This window comes from Macrosteles quadrilineatus, unplaced genomic scaffold, assembly GCF_028750875.1.
Source record: "Macrosteles quadrilineatus isolate MER2022 unplaced genomic scaffold, UCM_ALF_1.0 Scaffold_6__1_contigs__length_79288215, whole genome shotgun sequence".
In the NCBI taxonomy this organism is placed as follows: domain Eukaryota; kingdom Metazoa; phylum Arthropoda; class Insecta; order Hemiptera; family Cicadellidae; genus Macrosteles; species Macrosteles quadrilineatus.
In genome coordinates this window covers 50,874,666-50,895,342 of record NW_026542599.1, presented here as the reverse complement: position 1 = coordinate 50,895,342, position 20,677 = coordinate 50,874,666, and the positions used below count along the sequence as shown (strand labels likewise).

At 34.4% G+C, this 20,677-nt stretch overlaps 1 protein-coding gene across 1 annotated transcript in view; it reads left to right on the top strand.

Annotated features, from left to right (window-relative positions):
• The window catches only part of LOC128997523 (uncharacterized), a 36,480-nt gene that overhangs the window by 4,002 nt on the left and 11,801 nt on the right, over window positions 1-20,677 (top strand). Inside the window, exon 5 of the mRNA XM_054423163.1 lies at window positions 1,293-1,505. Coding sequence (XP_054279138.1) covers window positions 1,293-1,505 — 213 coding nt within the window. The remainder of the gene's footprint in view (window positions 1-1,292; window positions 1,506-20,677) is intronic.

Here is a 20,677-nt window from a genome sequence, read left to right as displayed (position 1 = left end):
ATGTATATATATAGATTTATATATATATATATACGTCCGTGAACGCGATAACTTGAGTAATTTTTGTCCGATTTTGATGAAATTTGGTTTAAAGGTGTAAAGTGGGATAAACTTGAATGAGTTCGCGATCCAGCATGATCGGACCATGGGAACGGGGCTTTAGGGGGGTTTTATGGGGTAAAAATTGGTTTTTCTCACTTTTGACCCTCAAAACACAAAATTTCCCAATTTCTCTTTAGACCCTTTTAAAGAGCTTAAAAAAACAAATAATTTAGTATATAAAAGTATTTTTGTTCGGTTATTAGTAACGGAGAAAATTTAAAAAATTGTTAATTTAAAATTCCCATGTTATTCTTATGGAGAATATTGTCAAATGTTGTAGTTTGCTTGTTTTTTTTATGGATATATTTTGATCAAATTTAGCAAATTTATTTATTTTGTACTAAGCTATCAATATTTTACTCAAAAACACACTTTGTTAGTTTCCTTGTAGCAGCAAATCTAGGTACTCGTTAAACCTAAATGTTATTAAAATATATTTAACTGAAAATCAATTCAGACAAATCGAAATTTGCTTAGACGGCAGGTTTGCTGCGGCGGGGGTATTTTTTATCCCAAGGGGCTGCAACAATGTTCCCTGCCAATTTTTGCTTTATTCATCCTCAGCTCTTGCAACTCAATCTTTTGCTTTGAAAGAAGACCAACTTGATATCCTTTTCTGTTGACTGAACAAAAAAAGAACAGCTTCCCTACACATTGGCAATTACGATGTACAACCGACTGCCTCTATACTTGAAAACTCTTGGAGCCTCAGATTTTAAAAACGAACAGAAAGAGTTGCTACTGGCAAGACCTTTGTACTCCCTAGACTTTTTTTTCAAATGTGTGTCTAAGCTGCATCCTACACTTTGTAAATATGTATATAAATCTTTTTAGTATTTTCTTTTAAAGAGGTTGGTGGCAATTTTTAACCTTTCATTTGCCCGTACACATAGGTCATGGACCTGTGCGTGGAACGTATCAAGCAAAGCAAGGGGTAAGCTGGGACTGTACAAGGGTGAACTGTACTGATAAAAAGTAGCAACAATGACCAGGATCCGAACCTACGACATCACTGCCTTGGACCCGAAGTCCGTGATGCTACCGACTGATTTGTAGTAGTAACCTAGTATGTACTTTGACTCTGTCTATCCAGTAAGAGCTGGGCATCGACATAGAGGGAGGTAATTAAGGTAATTCATGTTTTCCAAACACACGAGGCCAGTTTAATCAACGTTTATTGCTTTTTATAGCGAGGGTGAGTGGAACCGCATGGAGATTCTTGCTGTATGTTGTGACTACATCATGATTCTGCAACTGAGCCAGAGAGAGCTGTCGGAAGGGGAGGGGAGAGTGGGAGAAGCCTTACCACCTCCACTGAGAGAACAAGAGCCGGCCGTCCCCTCTCCGTGGCTCACTGTTGATTCAGTTCAGATGTCAACGCTAAACGTAGATCATCCGTCTCAGTAAGATGTGTTGTTGAGTCTTTTAATTTATTCAGGATAGTAAGTGGAAAAATAATTGAAGAAAATAGTGACAGTCACGTAATAACAGTTGTGGGTTGTGTCATCCGATTTCTGAAAATGTTGCCAGAGTTAAGGGTGTCATACGTATGTTACATTTTACAAGAAAGAACATAAAGTTGTTCCCGCAACCATAGATAAAACATACTCCTCAAGTAGATAAATCATCTCCATGCTAAGCGTTGAAGCTCGGGAATATTGGCATGACCGCTGTGGTCTCAGGTGGATTCCTCTGAAACGTACGATGTAGGCATCCGTTCAATACCGCCTTTGTGGCCAATTCAGGAACTAAAGTAGTATTTCATCTTGTCCCTGATATCGAGAAATAAAATATCCTATCTACAACCTTGACCAATACCCTGTTATATTTTAAAGTTTTTATTAAATACACAAGTATGCTCTATCATTCACGCCCTATACAAATAGTTCTGCTCAAGTTATTGCCTAGGCTGGGTAAACTATATTTTGATAACATAGTGTTTGCAAAATTTATGAATGTCTCAAATTTGAGATGGCTCTAAAATTAAGTTTGGTACTGCAGTGTAATAAATTCAATTTGATATATTTATTCTACAACAGACTATTTTATATGAACATTTTAATTTTTCGCGTTTTCTTAACCTTTTAATTTTTTTGGGTGGAGAGGAAATCTTCATGGACACTCAAAAACCCGTGTCAATGAGTAGTGCCGTACTCTTACCGGCTAAAAAAACGCCGCATATACAAAAGAATATAATAACTAAAACAAATATAAACATATATGTATTATTTTTAGATTGAATTTTGAATTGCCAGTTTAAAAAATGAATTGTAGTGTAAGGACTAGTCATACAACCATTTAATAAAGTCCCCCAAGAATGTAAAAACTAAAAACAAATATAACACATTTTTAACTACCTACCATGGTGGAAAGAAAATACATAGAAGTGCTATTCCCTTCATATTCTGACGTCACTCGGATTGCAAACAAAAGATCACCTGATTGTAACTGTCAAATTAGTATGTATTTGTTTTGATTTGATTGTTATTGTTTTTTATAAAACACACATTATAAAAACAAAAACAACCAATTCAAAACAAATACATATACTAATTTGACAGTTACAATCAGGTGATCTTTTGTTTGCAATCCGAGTGACATCAGAATATGACGGAAATTTCACACCTATGTATTTCCTTCCACCATGACTACCTACTGTATTATTTTTAGATTTAATTTTTATTTTATTTTTTATTTTGAATTGCCAGTCTTAAAAAAAGTGTAGTTTTAGGATTAGTTATACAACCATTTAATGAAGTCCCTTTATTTGTTTTTCAATATCATAATTTTTTCCCAATGGCCACCATACTTGTCACCAGGCCTCTTTGGAAGTTTCTTAAGCAGAAAGTGGCTTCAGAAAGGCCCCTTTTGCAGTCTGAGCATTGGAATTTCTTTAGGGTAGCTCTGACGCTGTAGCTGGTGAAATATCTGAGAAAATGTTACAATTAATTATTTAACTAATAATTAAGAGAATCTCACGTTTAATATGAAACCTTTATACTTTTTTTATTTACAATGGGTTGATTTTTATTACATTACTCACCTTTATAGCTTCAACCTTCAAGCTCAATCTTCAGCTTTATAACTTCAAGTCTTAAGCCATCATCTCTCATGATTTGGTTGGCCATTTAACCATCTTGCGATGGTAGAGGGGCTTGGCAAGGCAAACCCATCGCTCCTCATCTGTTCATAGAGGGCCGGTGATTTATTCCTATAAATCAAATATTAAAACGTGTTTAAGTCATAAGAAAACATAATAGCCTACAGGTGGAGCATTAATTACAAAATGAAACTTGACCTTAATCTACAACCAATTGCATCTGTAAATAAAGCACTTGTGTTTATATTTAAATATTGTCGGCTAATTTTATTATTTTTTATCAGTCAGTTGAAGCTGTATACGTGATAGCAAGTGTGTAACGTAAACGATAAATATTTTAACGTAATCATCAGTAAAAGGTGAGTCGGTGGCTGGTAGATGCGTCGGTGTCGGTGAAGGGAAGTGTGTCCTACAACGAATCAGCGTGAACAGTCAGGCAAAATCCTAAAAATAGAACAAAGCAACACCGCAAAGAGTGTGTGCGTGTGTGTGTTTAGCGGCACATCAAGACAAGAAGTGGGACCTATTCGACCTAATTCATAGTGGAGTTTATTATTAGGTCATTATTATATAATGAGCCCGTTTATATACAATTGGTTCAATTGTTAATGTACTCTAATTCCCAATGAGATACGGATATTAAATTTGTATGGTTAAACAAGATATTTTTACAGCAAAAAATGTCAATGTTTAATTCAATGTTACAAACCCCTTTTATAAGAATTTTACAGTAGGCCTACTTTTTTTGGGGGGAATGTTGATTTATAAAATTCCTTAAACATGTTTAAGACCATTTCTCATTGAAGTTAACTATATTGTAAAATGTACAAAAAGTTAATTAATCTAAACTAGTTCTTACCTCATGGCCACAGCTTGTTGCATCTCTTCCTCGGCCCATGGCAGCTTGTTTGCGCCAGCATGCTTTAGCTGCATGCAAAAGAATTTCGACACCTTATCTGGTAGCATATCCTTAATAGCATTCATAACATCGTCCTTAGTAAGAACCTTATCCTTATTTTTTAATCTGTAGAGCCTCTGTCGGTACATCTTATTCGTTTTTTGTAAGGCTTTAAGTTTTATAGCCAGTTTACTTTCTCCTGGAGAAAAACATTTTTTTGGTGTTTCCTGGCGCCCCCTAACACTTTTAAATTTGTTGTATAAAGGAGTCTGGAGAGTTTTTGGTGACGTTTGGACGGCAAATAATTCTCTAGGAGAGGAACTAGCGATAATCTCGTCTTCAATATGATGTTGACTTGTATTTGTGTCTGGGGTATTCTCGACGTTGGCTCCAATCTGTCCATCGTGTACTGAGTCACATTCTTTGTCTGTTTGCACATTGTCGGAAGGCGTTTCTTCTGTTGGAGACAGTAGTGTTGGGACGGCACATGCATGTAATCGGGTTTTCAGTGTACTCAAATAAGAGTCATCTTCAAAGTGTAATTCACAAACTACTCTCTTGTTTAAAGTTTTTTTTGTGCAGGTATCTAATTTTTCATTTTGACAATTAGTAATCCACATCTCGCAAATAGCTGGTCTTGTTACAGGGAAGGAAAAAAATCTTAACTTTGGATGAGATGCCTTACTTCTTCCACAGCCGGTGAACGAACATCGGTTGCGACTATATTTCTTTTCAGGAGTTGCCATTTCGCTAAAAAGAAAATGGAATTTGTAAATTATAATGATTGTCAAATTTTAAGATTGCAAACACAGTCGATAAATGTATTATTAACATTCTTATTTTATTAAATCAACGTATTTATAAAATTGTATACTCAAAAGTGTATTTTGTTCAGTTGATTAAGGATGTTTGTAATTACTTTATTATATTATTTTATTAGCTTAACAACTATCAAAGACTGGTTGGGTGGGTAGACTAGGACTAGAGTAAAGACTGGTAGTGGGCTGGTTGCGTTTCGGAGGTGTCGGTGTGACCTTGAGGGGCGCTGCCCCAACACTTACTAGTCCGTGAACCGCGCGGCTATAGCCTTCTTATACAGCTACAGTGTTTACGTGAAGAAAAACTGGCATAACTTTGTTGTTATTAGATAGATTTTGTCGTTGTTTTTACTATAGCATTTTTCATAATACCATGAATGCGTATGTTAAGTATGTTTTATTTATGGTTTCAAGTAAGCTTATCTTGTATGTATTAAAAACATTTGGTTTTTCTTTTAGCGAATTTCCCTATAGGGAAGTAGCTATTACCGTAGGTCTCATGGTAAGACCTAGGCCTGGGACCGATTTACTTTTTTCATTTTGATGCAAACAGAGGCCAAAAACACTATTCATTCAAATCCTACTAATATTATAAATGAGAAAGTTTGGATGTGTGGATGTATGTATGTTTGTGACAAGTAAACGCAAAAAATACTGGTCGGATCGGGCTAAAATTTGGTGTGATGATAGCTCACATTCCCGATTAACAGACGCATTCTTAACTCAAAAGTCTTTTCGGGCTCCGCCCCAGTGGCTCTGGAGTTTCCATGTTAACCTTATGAGTAATAATACTAATAATCATATTTAAAAGGAATAAAAGAAATTTGTCAGCTGTTTCAACTACACAAGTTGGTTCTATGATATTAAATAGCATTAAAAAGTTATAAGGTTTACAAACAGGGTGCAGTACTATTAACTTTTTTGCATTTTGTGTCCTCTTCCTGTTGCAAAGCACGGGTACAACATCTAGTAACCATAAAGGTGTGTCTTCTGTTCAAATCAAGTCAATAAAACAAACAGAAAAAAAACCAAAAATTACTCTGCAGAGGATAATAACCGCACACTCTAAGAACATTGCCCATAAAGTGTGTGTTTCCCATCATTGCCCAGTTTTGTACTTATCTTGTTTATGTACATTCCTTTCCACCTAAGTGGAAGCTATGTAAAATTCCAAATCCGAAATTATCCAGTGATGGATAGCGTCCTGAACAATCTATGTTGAACTCTTTCTTCTAAGACTACACTAAAACACACTAACCATGTCGACGGAGCGTGGGGATCGATCTTGGCGGCGTCTCTGAGAGTCTCTGCCAGACGATGAGTGCCCAAGAAGTGATACATTGTACCCTGTAAACAACCCATCATCATACAAACAACGGGTTTTATAACATATTTACAGAACAAATTACACACAAAAATTACAAAAGTTACAAAATTACTTAAGTTATCGTCCGGACGGACACATATATACATTTGAACAAATTGTGTTTTTGGCCTCTGGGGACATCAAAATGAAAAAGTAAATCGGTCCCGGGCCTTAGTCTTACCATGAGACCTACGGTAATAGCTACTTCCCTATAGGGAAATTCGCTAAAAGATGCAAGATAAAAATCGAATGAAGGTAGGCCTAGGTACCGGTAACCTTATAATTTTTAATTATAAAATTAATTTTAAAATTTAGTACCGGTATTATAAAATTAAACTGTCATAAGCTAACCTAACCAACCAAACTTGCTGATAATATGAAAAAGATATAAGATAAAAATCGAATGAAGGTTTACTATTTAAAAAAAATAGTTCTGTTTATTAAAAAAAGTTATAAATACCTTAAATTCTAACAAAAGATGCACAGTTAAAAAATATTCACATTCTAAGCAAAATCTTTGACAAAAAGTAAATGTCCCTGGCTGGATTCAAATTGGAGACCTCCAGAACACCAGTCCGAGACGCTATCAACTACGCCCCGAATGCTGCTGGAACCACATCGTCTCGTACGGTTATGGTGTTCCCTCAAGTAGGGATGTTGCGATACTTTTATTGCGATACTGCTGGTATCGTATCGGTTGTTTGGATGTTTACTTGGTATAGATACCAAAAGGCCAGTATCGTATCGTAAGTATCGGAAGGTAAGTTTTGACAAATCTGAGTAAAATGGCCACGCTCGTGCCTATTGAGCGGTTGTTTTACAAGGCTGGAGCAACAGTGACCCAAAAAAGAAACAGCCTTTAACCCAATTTAACATTTTTTTTGTCTAGCTTGTCTGATATGTGGTTTGAGTAAATTATGATTATTATGGTTATTCATTCATAGAACTTTACATAACTAAGTAAAACAATTAACTATATAGGCTATTACCTACAGTACTGTAGGTATATATAGTCAATGGTAAAACTTAAGGGTTTGGTTACAGAGTTATTTTTATTACAAGTCAATGTTAGCAACGTTGTGTTAGGCAAATAAAATGAAACCATTGACTATTTAACATCAAATAAACTAAAAAGAAGGCACTTAAAGTTATTTAGCTAAATCTTTTTTTCAATTTAGGCTGATGGTAAACATAAATGTGCGTGTATGTGTTGGCAATGTAATAAAATTTTCTTTTAAAAAGATAAATTATATAGGCTTAGAACAACAGGTACGGTACTTGAACTTCTTTTACTTTAAGGTAATATTGAAAACAAAGGTTGGCTAGGTTTGGTTAATTTTATCAATTTTTTACAAAACTAGCTGTATACCCGTTCTACGCACGGGGATCTTATAATATTCAGTTGAAACCTTCTTATATAAAGAACAGCAGTTGGTTTGCATATTTTAAGATATGCTGGCCAAACTATTATACATAGCTTCATTTTATGTTGTTTTTTGTTGTTCCGGATCGGTATGACAATCAATAAAAGGTTAAATTACCTCTGTGTCTGCCGGTCGATCCTATAACGGTAGGCTTACTTTTATTTTTACTATCTGATCTCGTTTGCATGGCTCAATCACGTCCTGGTTGAAGTTCGTTCGCTACGCTCACTCACCTGTATGTTGGAGCTCGTTCGCTGCGCTCACTTTCCTTCAGGTTAGCTCGTTCGCTACGCTCACTTGCCTTCAGGTTAGCTCGTTCGCTACGCTCACTCGCCTCCAGGTTGCAAATTAGCTGTTGTCATAAATGTAAAAGAAATAATAGTGCTAGTGCTGCACCCTGTTGGTAATCCTTGTAACTTTAATGCTATTGAACATCACAGAACAGAACCAACTTGTTTAATTGAAACAGCTGTTAAGATTCAATAATTTCATTTCTCATAAGGTTAACATGGGCTTCCAGAAATTCCACGTCAAAAATCGACAAAAACTTGATTTTCAAGGGTTTACTGTTAAATATCTAACTGTCTCATATTCGATGAAATACGTCTAAAACCATCTCATATATGTATAGTATTTGGAAAATAAGTTTCAGGCGGGACAGTGCTATAGTTATTGAGGAGTAGTTGTAATAAAGTGCGTATTTTAGCGTTACCAAGAGAATGACAGATAGACAGACAGACAGACAGACAGACAGACAGACAGAAATTGAGATAAGGTTTGATTCGGTTTCTCTGACCTATGAAATGTAAAAATAACCAAAAAGTTCATTATTCTAAGCAATGTACAGACAAAACTCTAATTTTATTTATATAGATTAACACTAATACCGAAACCCTACCTAGGCTGACGTAAACCGAAACCCCCGGTCTGTGAGACCCCATTTGAAAAATAATGGACCCCGCTTAGACACACACAAACTGAAACCCTCGGCCTGTGAGTCCCCGCTTTAAAATACACTAAGTAACTCCTTGATCAGCATTGTACGTGTTATTAAATTTACTTTCTTTAAAATACACTTAACGATGGGCTTCTGTGACGGGCATGTTATGAACAGACAACCTGTCAAGGTCACGGCACCCATGCAAAATGAACAAACAATTTATCAATAGGTAGGGAGGAAAAGGGGGGAAGGTATCGGGGGAATGGAATCTCCCAAGTAAACAGTGTTGCCAACATGCGTTTTTGAAAATTCCCGTGGGCCTGTCAGACCGGGGTTTCGTTATTAGTGTTAAGTAAATTAGTTCTTAGCAGCTCGAATTAAAATCCTATATTGGCTGTACTGTACTAGGGCGAGTGAACTTTAATCGAAGATCAGAGAACCATAATATGACGTCACTGGAATGACGAATGGATACAATACTGTCGGTATCGATACTTTGGTTCCAATAGGCCTACTGAGCCAGTATCGATACTTTTTTGCGATAAGGTATCAATAATAAATACCGGAAAGACAGTGGTATCGCAACATCCCTACCGGGTACACTTCCATATCTGTTGGCACAAACAACCGAATGAAAATATCAATTAAATTTATTCGATATATCGTTTGGTTAGTTAGGTAAGGTTAACCTAACCTAACCAACCAAACGATATATCAAATTAAACAATCGAATAATCAATATTACTTATTCAGTTGTTTGTTCCAATAGATATGGAATTGTACCCAGTCCCTCCCGTATGCCCCACCTTCACTTAGAGTGGGTGTTTTGAATTGTTGTTTTTAGGATTGGTTTCAAGATGGCTACACGTACAAACAATTCAATAGCTTGCTCCCCATTTAAACTAGTTTTATAAAGTTTTGTTAGTATTTTGTGATTTCTGAGTGTTAGGAACTTAACCTAAAAGTTACAGTGAGTGATAAAACAGCTAGGACTCTTTATCTTTTCACATTCATACTCACAATTCACAATTATCCTGTTTTAGTTTTATAGTGCTCTGATTTTAACAGTTGGAGTTGATGGAACATCAATAACATACAAAAATACCCGCCAATTTCATATTGTATATTTCTTCATAACCCCAAAACATACTGGCCTGCCTAAATGCCTTTCCAGCTCGCTGGCCTGTGTGGTGACGACCTTCTCACCGCAGTATTTTACCTTCCTTTTTTTTGAACTTTTTGGAACAGTTACACGGAACTGTTTGGAATAGATTTGTTAAAACCGTTACATTACAAACAAAGAGTTCCATTCCATTTCCTTTTTAGGCGTTCATTTTGTTTTTCGTGGATCTCTGTCTTTAACCTCCATTTTGTCAAGTGATTGGAAACTTTATCTCAAATCGATGGTGTAATTTCAAGTTAAAGAGTTACTGGATCAGTATGTCTGATATTAATACAAAAAAGTTTGAATGTTCATTTTGTGACAAACACTTTTGCTAGTAAATTTACTAGTGGTGAAAGTGGCACTTTGCTGCACACGAGAGCAATGTTTACTCTGGGCAAATAAGCCTTTTCGGGTTGTTTGAACAGTCAGATTGTTCACTACAACAACTATCATGCACATTACGTGTATGGCGCGTAAATAGTTATTTGTGTAACTAGTGGTGAAAGTGGCACTTTGCTGCACACGAGAGCAATGTTTACGCACGAGCCGCAGGCGAGTGTGGAATGATCTCGAGTGCAGCAAAGGCCTTTTTCACTCGTGTTACACATTATATTTTTCCTACAGTCACTATTAAGCATATCTTTATTAAGTCTTTCAAACACTATACAACACGTTTTTAGGTTCAGCTGGCAACACAAATGGTGCCCTAGAGAAAGTAGTACCCGCGGTCTGTATCACTCCGCTATTTTTCCTCGGCAAGAAATGTGCTCCGCGTTTTGAGAATATAGTTCCGTATGTTTTTGTAATTTGAAGTGGTTTCCACGTTTCCACGCCTAAAAAATGCGTTAAAGGTCTTTTCTTGTTTATACTAGGGTTGCTTTCAGAGAGGTGAAAGCCAGTTGAGCGGAACAAACGTGATTTGATATTTGTATAAGTAACTAAATGCAAAAAGGTCAATAGATTTATTTACTAATGCTGGTTTTAAAGATTAAAATTATAATAATTCAAATTTACCTCTTCGAGAAGTGTAAGGTAGTTTTGACCAGGAAAATATTACAGTAGTTGGAATCTGATATTAACATCCTAAAAGGGCATTAAAGTATAAAAAAGAGAAAGGAAATTTTATCAACATTTGAAATGACTGAATTGTTACCAAATAACTGTTTCACAAAATGCAGATTCCATTTCCAGCCGAGCCATTAAAATGAGGATTTGCCGAACAATTATTAATATTACAGAATAGTATATAATGATATACAACTTTTCACATTCCATAAATTATATGTTAGTTTTGCTATGGTCAAAGATCCAAAACCAAATGTTCTCTTTTCTTTTGGTCAGTATGTAATAATTTGCTAGAATCATTGACTTTATATAAAGTCAAAGCTAGAATACTGTAGATGGTTTGTTAAGTTAAGACCATATGCAAGCATTTTTGAAATCGTTTCCCCGTTTAACCTTAACCAACTATTCCATTCCAAAAGATAAAAATTATATGGTGCAACACAAATAAACAACCCGATCACCTACCTATAACCTACACTTTACCTTCCTAATCTAACCTTACTTCAAAACACTTAATGTAGTCACGAATACTCATAAACCCCGACCTACCTCCCCACCTGCCTAAATTAGATCAGTGTTCAATCTGCGTTTTATCAATAAGTGTAATAACTTACTGTACCGTCGATGTAATTCAACTTAATATAACCTATGAGGTATTATCGGATTAAATACCGATTTCGATGCGGTTCGATATATCGCTTATTAAATCCTGATTTCTAACATTGGCTGTTTCTAATCAGCTGGCAACACAAATAGGTTCCCAAGAAAGTAGTCACCGGTCCGTATCCCTCCGCTCCTTGTTTATGCTCCGCGCATTGAGAAAGTAGTTCCGTATAATTTCTCGATTTTCAGTGAATTCCGCGCCTTAAAAAATGTTTTAACGGCATTTTCTTGTTTATTAAAATTATAGGAATGGTTTAAAAACGTTTAAAAGAAAAGTATAGAAAGTTCAGAAATACCTTATGATTCTCTTGTTTACATTTTTCTTGTAAACAAAAAAACTGTCATAACTACTTTAGTCCCATAAGCCTAATGTTAAAAATTTGAAATTTTAAGTTCGTTTTAAATTGCATTAGCATTATCTAATTGAAATTTGTTTGTTTACAAACCATCTCATTATTAGTCTTAGTAGTCTTGTTAAGTTTGGCTGAAATGTGTTCAGCCGTTATTGAGTGATGGTGTTATATTGTTTTTATTGAAGTTGATCCCAAAGAGCTTCGCTCGCTCCGCTCAAAAAATCATAGGAATGTTTTAAAAACGTTTAAAAGAAAAGTCCAGAAAGTTCAGAAATACCGAAACTATAAACACGAAATGACAGGTTAAATCGTAGTTATAATAGTCAATCAGCTGCTCATAGTATTATTATCTTTAAGTGTTGCCAACCTATTTCCAAGCGTACACGGATTACGTGCGTAATAGAACCACGCTGTTTTGTGTTGTTTCGTTGGAATCCTGATGTGCGGCAAAGTATAAACCGTACGACAAAGTATAAACCGTACGGCAAAGTATAAATATGCAGCAATTAGCAGCTTTCTGTACTATAAACAGTACAAGGAAGCCAACTTTGTCGGGTGACTGTAGGTAAAATATAATGTGTAACACGAGTGAAAAAGGCCTTTGCTGCACTCGAGATCATTCCACACTCGCCTGCGGCTCGTGCGTAAACATTGCTCTCGTGTGCAGCAAAGTGCCACTTTCACCACTAGTTACACAAATAACTATCTACGCGCCATACACGTAATGTGCATGATAGTTGTTGTAGTGAACAATCTGACTGTTCAAACAACCCGAAAAGGCTTATTTGCCCAGAGGCCCAGAGGGTGATTGCTCTCATCAATTTTCGTGGTTTGAAAACTTGATCCAGCATCTGGAAGAAGCCCATGCCATTGAAATAATAGTTGGGGAGCTGAATTTTGAAACAGAAGAAGGTAAGTTAAATTTATTATAATTATGAACTTCACAATACTGTATCCAAAATATAACTATAAATATAATAATAAAACTTTTGATTTTAATTTGTATGTGCTTTTTCATTGTGACTCCTGCTCCATCAACAATACCTTATACCTTATAACCTTTCTCATTGTTAGCAAATTTAACAAAACTGTGCAATTTCTTTGAATAGTTTTCCTTAATATTCTATTATATCATTGTCTTTTAAGAATAAGCCGGTTTTCGTGATGTAATGTAAGAATAATTAAATAAACGAAACCAGTTAACTAACTTACAGGTTATGTCCATGTCTATAAAAGACTTGTTATTATTATGAGGAGGAGGAAAAAAGGTATATCATAATAATTAAATTTTTATGCAGGAAAAATAATAAAGTTGAGAAGGAACGGAGCTATTTGTAATATAACGGTTTCGCCTAACCTATTCTATACTTTTTGTCACAGTTGTATTGAACATTATCCCAAACAGTTCCGTGTAACTGTTCCAAAGGTTCTAAAAAAAGGGAGGTGAAATACTGCGGTGAGAAGGTCGTGTGTGGTGTGTCGGTGTGTGGTGCGGTGTGGTTTTTTTTCCTAGTTTGCTTAGCAGGCTTGGTTTAATAGACCAGGCAGCCTCGATGTACACTGAGTTGAGGTTGCTTCCAGCTAGTGTTGACGGTGGTCAATCACTAGCTCATGTTCTTCAAGTTATTTTTGTATTACTATTTATATCATTTGCTTATTGTTCAACTTGAACGGATTGTAAATTAAATAAAGTTAAAAAAATCATCCTGCAATTAAGGTTATTTGTTAGTTTACAAACATTTGTTATTGAACATAAATGTCAAAATGTCCCAGCCTAAGCCTAAGTGCCGCCAGTGGCCTGTTTTTTGTTCCTTGCCGAAAAGGTGGTCTGGGTACTTTTACCCATGAGACCTCAATGTTCTCTGTGGTTATCAATTAGTAAACACAATCTTATTTTCCAGATAATTCAATGGCATATGTCAATGGTGAATAGATTTCTGTTAGTAAGAAACATAGATGTGGTATATCGTGGTGCATGTTGTTTTTGTTAATTATAAGTAGGATTCCGGATTCTAAAGATTTGACGAGTTTCATGAAATGGAAGGTTAAAGCAGTAGTATGTTTTCTGTGGTTAAGGTGACACTTCTCTGCTTGGGGCCGGTCAAGCAATGTCCTAACCCGAAACAAGGTTGGCCACGGATGAAGCACCCACAGGATTGAGAAAACATATATGTACTTGTTGAGCTGCATTTTGTGTTCTATGTTTTGTGATATGGGTTTGCATGTTTTTATATTCTTTTCTTTGTCAGTGCTGTCTACTGAATCATAATTAGAGACTTGCAATGCTGGTCAGCTACCAGTTCATTTTTTCTCTTCAAGCTAGACACAGCACGCAGAGTAAGACAGGGTGACCAACAAAACCTGTCGGAATATAATGACAGTTGACAGTAGTTGGTGATAAACTCAACCTTTAAGTGTAGTCTCAATCTGGTCCTCAACCAAGAGTTGGCTTACAACCTTTAACTTGTGTAGTCAGTTCTAAACATAATATATCTCAGCTCTCATCCCTAGCCAATAGACCTTCAACCAAGAGTTGGCTTACAACCTTCAACTTGTGAGGTAATTTCTCAACATAATCACATCGGCTATAACTGCCTTCAAATAAATCATAGCGAATTATTTTTTTAAATTTTGCTCCTTATTACTAAAAAAAAGTTTGGTTACCATGTTTCGTTAAAGTCATAAGAATAAGTTAAAATTAGTATTTAAGCAGTTATTAGACAACTAAGACAAATAAATGTTTCCTTAATTTATTTAAATTTACATTTTAACCATATTTCCAAAACTAGTTAAAATACACAGAAGTACTTGGATTAAATATTGTAGTCTGTATTTTGAGCTTTAAAACGATATAAGTGATTGCATGTTTGTGATTATCGCTTGCGTTTGGAATGTCATCTAAGGTTGGGCTAGTGCGCCGCCCCGAACCGACGACGACGACGCTCGACCCGCGTGGCTAATAATAATAATAATAATAATAATAATAATGATAACTACTCATAACTATAAGTAAAATATTCTTATAGTTGTTTGTTTTTCTTTACTGCCTTAAGGCTTTTAGGTAAACATTGAATATCAATCCGAAGAGTGGTTTTGTGATAATATAAATGATAGGCCTAACAGTACTAAATACAACGTAAAGAATATTTAATTTAAATAATGTCTTAAATAAAAATACTTTCCTCTTTTATTTAAAACTTGAATTTGCAATTGTTAAAATGAGTAGTGGTGAACCCAGAAAGATAAGTCACTTTAGGCGTTTTTTCCCATAAGAATAACATGGGGATCATTTTTTGGCCACCAAAACCAAAAATCCTGATCTTTGCTCACATATCCCTATAAAATTGTCAAACCTTATTTCTTACTTATTTCCCATAAATATATTCGATATTAAGCTAAAAAAGCTATTTCTTATATTTATTGACCCTTACAAGTGTAAATGTAGAGTAGTGGCGAACCCAGAAAGAGCCATCACTTTAGGCACGTTTTCCCCATAAGAATAACATGGTGAGCTTTTTTTGACCACTTTTAGCGAATTTCCCTATAGGGAAGTAGCTATTACCGTAGGTCTCATGGTAAGACCTAAGCCCGGGACCGATTTACTTTTTCATTTTGATGTCCCCAGAGGCCAAAAACACCATTCGTTCAAATTTTTATATATCTATATATAGATATATATATATATATATATATATATATATATATGTGTCCATCCGCACGATAACTTGAGTAATTTTTGTCCGATTTTGATAAAATTTGGTTTGAAGGTGTAAGGCGGGATAAACTTGAATGAGTTCGCGAACCAGCATGATCGGACTATGGGAACGGGGGTTTATGGGGGGTTTTATGGGGTAAAGATAGGTGTTTCCCATTTTTGCCCCTAAAAACACAAAATTTCACAATTTCTTTTTAAACCATTTTGTAGAGCTTAAAAAAACAAATAATTTAGTATATTGAAGCGTTATTATGCGCCTAATTGTTACGGAGAAAATTCAAAAAAATTGTAATTTTAAAATTCCCATGTTATTCTTATGGAGAATAAGTCGACTGTTGCAGTTTGCTTGTTTATGAACATATTTTGATCGATTTTGGAAAATACTTTTATTTCTTACTAAACTATTATCATTTCATAAAAAAATCTTTTTTACCCTCCCTGTTGCAGCAAACCTAAGGTACTTGTTAAACTAATTCTATTTAAATAGGAAATAAATGTGCTATTTTTATGGAGGCATTTTAGTGTAAATCCAATCAGGTCAATGGAAATTCGCTTAGTCTGCAGGTTTGCTGCGGCGGGGGTATTTTAAAAATCCAGCTCTCGGCCTATACAAGCCTATATAAATGTTCAATACCATTGTACAACACTATTACTATTTCAAATCCATATGCATTCACATGTATATTCTCAAAATCATCAACTTGATAGTGTGAGGTTTGTACGCGAACTCGGGCGTGCTCCCGGCTCATGGCGCGCGCCCTTGAACATCCTTAGTGGAAATCCATGAATTCTGGCTACTTGGGAACCCAAGCCATTTGACATATAATAAATCACCTTTTCTCCTAATAACCTTTTCTATCAAATACATGTCTTTATATTTGGTCTTTAACAATTCCTCTGTATAGAAGCCTCCCCTGATTATATTACCATTTTCATCTTTCAAGATATAAGTCACAGGCTTGGTATTCTTTACTTCTGCTATTGTAAATAGCTCCCCTGTCCAATTCGGGGTATATCCTTTACTAAAAACATGTTTATACTTGGAAATCCTCACACTATCACCTACCTTATATCTTGGCTTTTTAACTTGCACTACTTTAGAAGTCAACCTCTCATGCACATATTTACTGTTCTTAATATTCACTTGGTTAGGCTTCATTCCTATAGATCTATGCACCTTATTATTATATTTTTGAATTAACTTTGGAAGTAAATCCAACCATTTATAACTCCCCTGAACACTAAATTCCCTATATAACCAATTCTTTAAAGTTCTCTGAAACCTCTCCACAATTGCAGCCTTAGTGTAGAAAAAGTGTGGTAATGATACATATTTAGTTTGCTGAAATATTGATTAAAAAATTCTTTTCCATTGTCGGATTGAATGTTTTTAACCCCCTTTGGTAGAATGGATTTAATGACTTCTGTAACCACCAACCCTGTCTTATTCTTTAGTGGAGCAGCATAAGCTTTTTTAGAAAATGTATCTATTAAAGTTAAGATATATTTAATGCTGGACTTTTAACCATTTTGCCAAATCTCAAATAGTTTTCAAGATATAAGTATTTAAAATAATATTATGTACTTAGAACATTTTGAGATGTTTAATGTCAAGAGTCAAGACTTTGAAAATTTTCGTGATAACTGTAATTGCGCCCATATAAAATAATGTTTAATTTTTTTTGGATTTTTTGATATTTTTATGTTGTAATATTGTTTAAAATAAAAAGTTGACACCCACTATGTGTGCCAGAATTTCAACCATTTTGCCGTATCTCATGCCGTTTTCGAGATATAAGCGTTTTAACAGTTTTACTTACTTAGAAAATTTCGAGGTGTGCAAAAATGTCAAAAAGTCTAGATTTTGAAGACTTTTCATTGTAACTTTTATTTGTACCCATATAAAATAATGTTAAAATATTTTTGGAATTTTAGATTTTTTTATGTTGTATTATTGTTTATAATCAAAAGTTGACACCCACTATGTGTGCCAGAATTTCAACAGTTTTGTCGTATCTCAAGCCGTTTTCAAGATACAAGCATTTTAAAACTATATTATGGACTTAAACAATTTTAGGTGTGCAAAAATGTTAAAAACACAATGAATAAGAAAGTACTATCTTTTGATGATAACAAGAGGCTTATTCTGGAATATGACATCAGTACTCTTGCTCTTAGTCATTATAAAATAGATCAAACATAAATCTATATTTGTCATTATTATTTAGCCTTTCCATTTCTATTATGAAAAAACCATATTTAGTTTTATTCCAACTTTAGAGGAAGAGATCACTAAATTGGTTAAATGAAACGTCATTGCCAACATGATTGTTATACACATGTTTTAAAACTTAAATCGTCTTGTCTGGATAATATTAGGAAATTTACACTATCACGTAAATGTTTGTGTACTTTGCTGCAAGATTAACACAAGTAAAAGCAGTCAATAATTTTATGTCGACCTTTTGACAAAAATGGTGTAATATTTGGACTATTCATGTTATCAAACACAACAATTGACTGCGGCCTGTGACTGTGATGTGAATTTTTGTGTACTTGTTTACTTCATCACACAAATTTCACATTTTTTTCACAAATGTTACATGAATTGTGAATGTGACTGTGACTGTGATGTGAATTTACGTGTATTTCGTCACACACATTTCACACAATTTTTATAAATTTCACACAAATTTCACACAATTTGACACAAATTTTTATAATGTGTGTCAAATTGTGTGAAATTTGTGTGAAATTTATAAAAATTGTGTGAAATGTGTGTGACGAAATACACGTAAATTCACATCACAGTCACAGTCACATTCACAATTCATGTAACATTTGTGAAAAAAATGTGAAATTTGTGTGATGAAGTAAACAAGTACACAAAAATTCACATCACAGTCACAGGCCGCAGTCAATTGTTGTGTTTGATAACATGAATAGTCCAAATATTACACCATTTTTGTCAAAAGGTCGACATAAAATTATTGACTGCTTTTACTTGTGTTAATCTTGCAGCAAAGTACACAAACATTTACGTGATAGTGTAAATTTCCTAATATTATCCAGACAAGACGATTTAAGTTTTAAAACATGTGTATAACAATCATGTTGGCAATGACGTTTCATTTAACCAATTTAGTGATCTCTTCCTCTAAAGTTGGAATAAAACTAAATATGGTTTTTTCATAATAGAAATGGAAAGGCTAAATAATAATGACAAATATAGATTTATGTTTGATCTATTTTATAATGACTAAGAGCAAGAGTACTGATGTCATATTCCAGAATAAGCCTCTTGTTATCATCAAAAGATAGTACTTTCTTATTCATTGTGTTTTTAACATTTTTGCACACCTAAAATTGTTTAAGTCCATAATATAGTTTTAAAATGCTTGTATCTTGAAAACGGCTTGAGATACGACAAAACTGTTGAAATTCTGGCACACATAGTGGGTGTCAACTTTTGATTATAAACAATAATACAACATAAAAAAATCTAAAATTCCAAAAATATTTTAACATTATTTTATATGGGTACAAATAAAAGTTACAATGAAAAATCTTCAAAATCTAGACTTTTTGACATTTTTGCACACCTCGAAATTTTCTAAGTCCGTAAAACTGTTAAAACGCTTATATCTCGAAAACGGCATGAGATACGGCAAAATGGTTGAAATTCTGGCACACATAGTGGGTGTCAACTTTTTATTTTAAACAATATTACAACATAAAAATATCAAAAAATCCAAAAAAAATTAAACATTATTTTATATGGGCGCAATTACAGTTATCACGAAAATTTTCAAAGTCTTGACTCTTGACATTTTAAACATCTCAAAATGTTCTAAGTACATAATATTATTTTAAATACTTATATCTTGAAAACTATTTGAGATTTGGCAAAATGGTTAAAAGTCCAGCATTAAATATATCTTAACTTTAATAGATACATTTTCTAAAAAAGCTTATGCTGCTCCACTAAAGAATAAGACAGGGTTGGTGGTTACAGAAGTCATTAAATCCATTCTACCAAAGGGGGTTAAAAACATTCAATCCGACAATGGAAAAGAATTTTTTAATCAATATTTCAGCAAACTAAATATGTATCATTACCACACTTTTTCTACACTAAGGCTGCAATTGTGGAGAGGTTTCAGAGAACTTTAAAGAATTGGTTATATAGGGAATTTAGTGTTCAGGGGAGTTATAAATGGTTGGATTTACTTCCAAAGTTAATTCAAAAATATAATAATAAGGTGCATAGATCTATAGGAATGAAGCCTAACCAAGTGAATATTAAGAACAGTAAATATGTGCATGAGAGGTTGACTTCTAAAGTAGTGCAAGTTAAAAAGCCAAGATATAAGGTAGGTGATAGTGTGAGGATTTCCAAGTATAAACATGTTTTTAGTAAAGGATATACCCCGAATTGGACAGGGGAGCTATTTACAATAGCAGAAGTAAAGAATACCAAGCCTGTGACTTATATCTTGAAAGATGAAAATGGTAATATAATCAGGGGAGGCTTCTATACAGAGGAATTGTTAAAGACCAAATATAAAGACATGTATTTGATAGAAAAGGTTATTAGGAGAAAAGGTGATTTATTATATGTCAAATGGCTTGGGTTCCCAAGTAGCCAGAATTCATGGATTTCCACTAAGGATGTTCAAGGGCGCGCGCCATGAGCCGGGAGCACGCCCGAGTTCGCGTACAAACCTCACACTATCAAGTTGATGATTTTGAGAATATACATGTGAATGCATATGGATTTGAAATAGTAATAGTGTTGTACAATGGTATTGAACATTTATATAGGCTTGTATAGGCCGAGAGCTGGATTTTTAAAAAAGTGGTCAAAAAAAGCTCACCATGTTATTCTTATGGGGAAAACGTGCCTAAAGTGATGGCTCTTTCTGGGTTCGCCACTACTCTACATTTACACTTGTAAGGGTCAATAAATATAAGAAATAGCTTTTTTAGCTTAATATCGAATATATTTATGGGAAATAAGTAAGAAATAAGGTTTGACAATTTTATAGGGATATGTGAGCAAAGATCA